This window comes from Lepisma saccharinum, chromosome 7 (assembly GCF_977018435.1).
Source record: "Lepisma saccharinum chromosome 7, izLepSacc3.1, whole genome shotgun sequence".
In the NCBI taxonomy this organism is placed as follows: Eukaryota; Metazoa; Arthropoda; class Insecta; order Zygentoma; family Lepismatidae; genus Lepisma; species Lepisma saccharinum.
The window spans coordinates 57,549,605-57,555,635 of record NC_139235.1 but is presented as its reverse complement, the minus strand read 5'-3'; the positions used below and the strand labels follow the sequence as shown (position 1 = coordinate 57,555,635).

At 37.7% G+C, this 6,031-nt stretch overlaps 1 protein-coding gene across 1 annotated transcript in view; it reads left to right on the top strand.

Annotated features, from left to right (window-relative positions):
• The first annotated feature begins 264 nt into the window (after positions 1–264).
• LOC145990231 (zinc metalloproteinase nas-13-like) overlaps positions 265–6,031 on the top strand; it is an 88,428-nt gene continuing 82,661 nt past the window's right edge. The window contains exon 1 of the mRNA XM_083125905.1: positions 265–395. Within this exon, the coding sequence (XP_082982031.1) occupies positions 278–395 (118 nt within the window). The 5' untranslated portion in view covers positions 265–277. The remainder of the gene's footprint in view (positions 396–6,031) is intronic.

Below are 6,031 nucleotides of genomic sequence, written 5' to 3'. Positions count from 1 at the left end.
CTGTACTTGGTTCTTTTTTACATAATATTTTCTCAATGTCAGCTCCAAGAACACAATCAAATACTGAAGATTGGGTAATAAAGTGCGTTGTGCTGTATTTCAAGTGGATGTTTGCCCGCAACAATATCAGCAAAAAAGGACTTGTCAAATGATATTTGTTCCAAGATAACAGAATCTGATAACCTTCTTGCGGTTATGACGTTCTGATATACGTATATAAGAATTCATTACATACGTATCTTCACTGATTGTTTTGTTAGCAGGAGGGTCACCAACAATGAAAGTGCTGATCCTGTGCGTTCTGCTGTCGGTGGCTGCAGCCATACCATTGGATGTCCCTCCACCCCCTCGCCACAGGGGGATCTTCAACGCCACCTTCAACCCCGAAATCATTGGTGAGTGTAATTGTATGTAACATTTAACTAAGGAGTCAATCCACATGAAATGGTCCAGCTCAGGAACATTTATTTTTAAGTTTTATTTCTTTCTTGTTGTAGCCAGTATATAAGGGTTGTTCAAAAGGGGCATCATTTTTCTGAAACTTGACTTCGTTTGAAAATGCCGGCGGGTATTTTTGTTTCGTGACTTGCGGGATATTTGGCCTTTGCAGACAGATACGATTATGATAACTCAGCTAAGGAAAATGATAGAAAGCTGGGGTAAAAATCATTGTTTTCAATACATTTCAAGTTATATTTTATGTTCTTTACCTGTATTTTCACCATCTTTATTAAAAATGGCTGAAATTTATGACCAAAACTGATGTTCAATTTTAAAGAAAGATCAAAGTTTAGAATTCTTTTAATAGGGAAGTAATTTAATATCAGAACTATTTATTTTTGGAGGAAAGAGGTACACTCAAAGTTTTAGCAGAAAATATTTGATTTCTGTTACTGACATTTGAGTTATAGCTCTTCAATCTCACTTTCGCCACCTCTCTCTATCCTCTGTGAGAAAATAATCAAAAACAGGTTCCTAAAGTTCACTTTTCCCCTTATAAATAGTGCTCAGCATGGTTTTCTTCCAGGGCTCTTGCTTGACCAATCTATCGGTATTAATTTCTCATGCTACTTAGTCCATCTTAAATAATTCCCAGCTTGACATTATATATTTTGACATTTCAAAAGCCTTCGATAAAATTAACCATAATCTCCTTCATATTATTACAATCCAGATTTAACATACATGGTAAACTTCTGTCTTTGCTAAAAGGCTTTTTGCACGCACCAGAGCAGCGTGTTATCCTTGCTGGTTCCTCTTCCAGCTTTCTACTCGTCCTGTCTGGTGTCCCTCAGGTGTCTTAGGTCTACTTTTGTTTCTTCTTTACATGGATGATCTGCCCGACAGTGTCTCTTTTCTTTCCATAAATGTCCTTCTATTTGTTGATGACTGTAAAGTCTTCAAAGAAATTTCATCTGAACGCGATTCACTAATCCTACAACAAGCTGTTACAGAACAACTTCTGTGGTGTCGCCAGTGAAAACTTGAATTGTGTCTTCAGAAATGCTCCTGCTTCACCATTTCCTTAAAAAGGAATAAAGTATTTATCTTCATACTATCGAAAACAGTCCCATCAAACAGGTGTCATCTCAAAAAGAAAATCTCGAATAGCTAAACTTCAATGAGCACATTACATATAAGGTAAGTTACCGCAATAAGGCCCACCTAAAAATTTTTGCCTTTGAAACTGTCAATTTACAAGAATCGACAATTATTGTTAGAGGACATGAAACTTTATTATGTTGGTTACGGACTATCAATATATAGCAGTCGTACAATTCCTCAAAATACAAAATAAAATGTGATGAAAAAATGTTTGTATTGGGCCTTATTTTGTACCCTACTATTTCACAATAAGTCCCGCGTGACAACACTCAAAGTTCGATGGTAAATTGTTACAAAACTATGCTTCAAAGCACAAAAAAAGCAATAAGATCATATTCATCAGATTACACAGTGCAACAAATTTGAACTTTGTGTCTTGCCGCGAGATAAAAGAAGGTGTTCTTTACTAAATCAAATACGCTGGTTACGAAAATTAAATCAAAATTGTTCCATCACATACCAATTTTTCTGGAAAAGATATGCTACATGTACCACTTAGCCTATATTTCATATAGTAAGTAATATATTGTAATTCACGAAAAACAAAGTATCAACTTTCGCGACACTTGGAAACGACTCCATTACAGTACAGGAGGAACCTGTAGCTGGATAAAATACAGATCATGGAACAAAATTAATTTTTTGTATTACAAAACATAGAAAAGGTACGAGAAAGCTGCAAAAAGCTTGAAATGTATTTATAAGTTAGAAACATGTCCTGAGAACTTTCTGTTTGTGGGTGGATGGTGAAACGTCTCTATAGGAGTGTCCAGCAGTAATCTGCCAAAAGGTTTGGTGACCATCTTCCTTTATATCGTGTTTCCATGGCAGCGATATCTTGGTGAAATCGTTCACCTTGTTCGTCACTCACATCTCCGAGATTAGGCGGGAAAAAATCCAAATGAGAATGCAGGAAATTTATTTTGAAAGAAATGTTGCACCCCATAGCCTTGTAACAGTCCAGCATGTGTTCCGTCAGTTCCCTGTAATTGTCAGACCTGACGTTACCCAAGAAATTGTTGCATATATCTTTGAAGGCAAGCCATGCTGCCTTCTCAGTATCTGTCAGCAACTCTTCAAAGGTTATGTCACTCATCAAGTCACGAATCTGAGGTCCAATGAAAATACCTTCTTTAATTTTTGCAATACTAATCGCAGGAAATTTGGACAGAAAAAAATTAATACCCTGCCATCTTTGTCCATTGCTTTCACAAAATTCTTCATGAAGCCCAATTGGAACGGTGGTGGTGAGATTACAGTTTAGTTTCATTAAACAAAAGTAATCTGTTATGTGGTTTGTAGATTCCCTCCACAACTATGGTACGGCAAGTGGCATATATGGGTGGGTCCCATGCAACCAGCCTCTTAAATAGCAAGAGTACGTGAGCAACAGTTCTGTGGTGCCCTCATCTACCATTGATTCAAAATACAACTCGTACGCCTTTTTGACAAGCGGGGAAATGGGATGTCTTTGGGACTTCGTCGTAAACTCACCACACACATAACAGAAAAGGTTTGGTAAATTAGCACACGTCCTAGACATCGCTGAACACAAGAAACACGCGAACACACCCCAACGGTATTCTTCACGTTAGGAGTTTTGCATGACACACACTGCAGGAACAGACACTGCGTGATCCCGCTAGCAACTGACTGATGCAAATAACTGCAACTCCATTATACCTTACTATACCTGAACCAGGTGGCTATCTATCCCTTCTCTCTCCACCCCCTCCCATATGCACTGTCGAGCCCTAGTAACAGGCTCTGCTGATAAGTGCCGCGACAACAATAACATGCAGTCCTGCGCTGATAGAATTGAGTTTTCAGAGAAAAGTTTAGGTGATAGCCAAAAACTATTTTCACTTTCGTCATCAGGGCACTGAACTCCATAGGAATCACATGTTTTTGTTCTGCGGCAATTTTCATTGTCGAACACGAAATAAATGTCTAAGCTTACAATTCAGTTTCAGTCCATCTAGCAGCAAAGGCAAGTCAAAATATCCACGTCCTGAGGTAGTATTCAAGCAAACTCCTCATGACACCATGTGCCGCATACCACACAACTCTTGGGCCTTGTTGTGTAACATGGCACGACATGCCGTTTCGTAATATTACAGCTCAATAAAAGTATAACGGGAAACACTTTCTTGTTGTAATGGACACGGTTAATGTTACATGCAGACCAAGTATTATCCTACTGTCTACAATACATGAACATATATAAGACGAAATATGTGGTTAGAAAGTTATATCTCACTTTTTTGCCACAGCAACAAAATTTCGGACTGGTCCAGTTCTGCGACGATTCATACTACGCGGGAATTACGGGTAATGTTCTTCCTTGAGTATTTCAGCTCTCATACAATACTGCCATCTGGCAGTCGATCTTCATAGTTTCAGAGAAACAGTCAGTGGGCTTTATTGTGATCCGGGTCTTATTGCGGTAACTTACCTTACTACTAAACGAGTCATGCGTCTTCTTGGTCTTCTGTACAGGTTCCCTGAAATCCAAAACCAATCAGCCATTAGCATATTTTTCAAATCCTTTATCTCTCCCATTCTTGTGTACTACTTCCCATCTGGACTATGGCTTCTAAAACTAATCTTTCCAGGATTGATTCTGTCCTCAGTCTTTTCCTCGCTAATGCTCTCCATAGAATTCCTTCTCTCAGACACCTCCATAAAACAGATATTATGTCCATTTTGAATATCCAGTCACCACACATTCGACACGAACTAGCAGACATGAAATCTTTGCATAAAATGATCAACAGCAAAATTACAAAGGAATTCTTGGTCAACCAATTTCAATTACGAGTACCCACACGGTCAACCCGCAACCTAAAGCCCTTTCACATTCTCGCTACAAAGCTCTCCCTTCTACAGAGGTCTCTTTACTATAGGCTCCCCTACTTACATAATAATTTGCCTGTAACTATTGATATTTTCTTGTCAGAACGCAGTTTCCCGCAATCGGTTGTTGTTTTGTTTTTTTGTTGCACAGTTTCAGAATAAGCACTCGAAGCACTTTAGGCACTCTATCTGAAACTTAAGTAAATAAATAAATAAAGACGTTCCTTTTTCATATTTTCAACATTTGGACACCAATATCTCTGGTGGGGGACCTGATAAAATGTTGGTATTTACAGCCTTAATAGTACTCTATAAGATATACCTGTAAAAAAAAATCCTTGATATTGCACGGATAATACAGTTACAACACGACAGGGAGAAGTTCGTCGAAAATAGAAAAATTTACGTTATGATTAGAAAAGATATATTAACGTTTAGTGAATTACATACGTACAATTAAAATGATTGTATTTTTTAATTACGTCATACCAATTGCATATTAAGCCGGATAATAGCTACTATGAATAAAAAGGTGTAAGGCAGAGATTTGTGTGAGCAAGTTGACATGCAAGCGGAGTACCATTAATGGTAAGCTTCAGGCTGTTCAGGGTGAAATATTTATTGCTTTATACCTGTAGTGTTTTTAATTTGGAAACAAGGTTTAATAGTGTTAACAAAAAAAATATTATTTTTTACCGTTTGATATCGATTAAAACTCAGGTGCGTGGCCAGGAGAAAGGGTTTTGTTGTGACAGAGAGGTAATATATAAAATGTCATCATAGCCAATTCCTAACCTATACTTATAGGCTCGAATTCAAATATTGTTTCTCCCTGAAATTATTATAATTTAATGCTTGGAATTACATTTGTGCATTTCCAGGAAATTTCTGACAAGAACACTTCCAATATATAGACACTCAAAATGTCTGGAAAACAGGGGTGTCCTTTCCCCAAAACCAGTGCCTCACCCACCCCCGATCATGTAATAATCCTCATGAAATATTTATTTACGGAGACTTACTAATACTGCAAATAACTTTTTTAAAGTTTAATAAACACCTTATCTGATACCCCAAATTTATCCTTTTCTTCATCTAACGGAATAAATATGGTCCACAAAGTAGCAAAGTGACTTGCAACCAAACAATTTAATGAATTCATATAGAAAAGTATTCTATCCCCTTCCTACGGTCCATTGCATCCATTGCAGAATTGTGTCAATGTGTAACTTTTCTTATAGATGTTCAAGTAGTACAGTAAATTTGCCTTTGACGCCAACCCTGATTTTTTTAAATCTAAGAAAATCGCACCAAAACCTCAAAAAATCACTTTCTCTCCTCATTCCGCGCCTCATTTATTGCGCTGACGATGTTTCACAGCGCAGAAAAGCCGGTAAGAGAAAAAACACTTTCTCATCCTTGAAGTACGAATGCACCTTATCGTAATTTTTTTCTAAGTCCGGGCCAATGTTTATATATCGCGAGCTTTGTAAACCTCTCGCGAACGATGTGCCACACACACACATATGCGCGTGCGTGCCTCTCATTATTTCCGTATTGTGACGCAAGC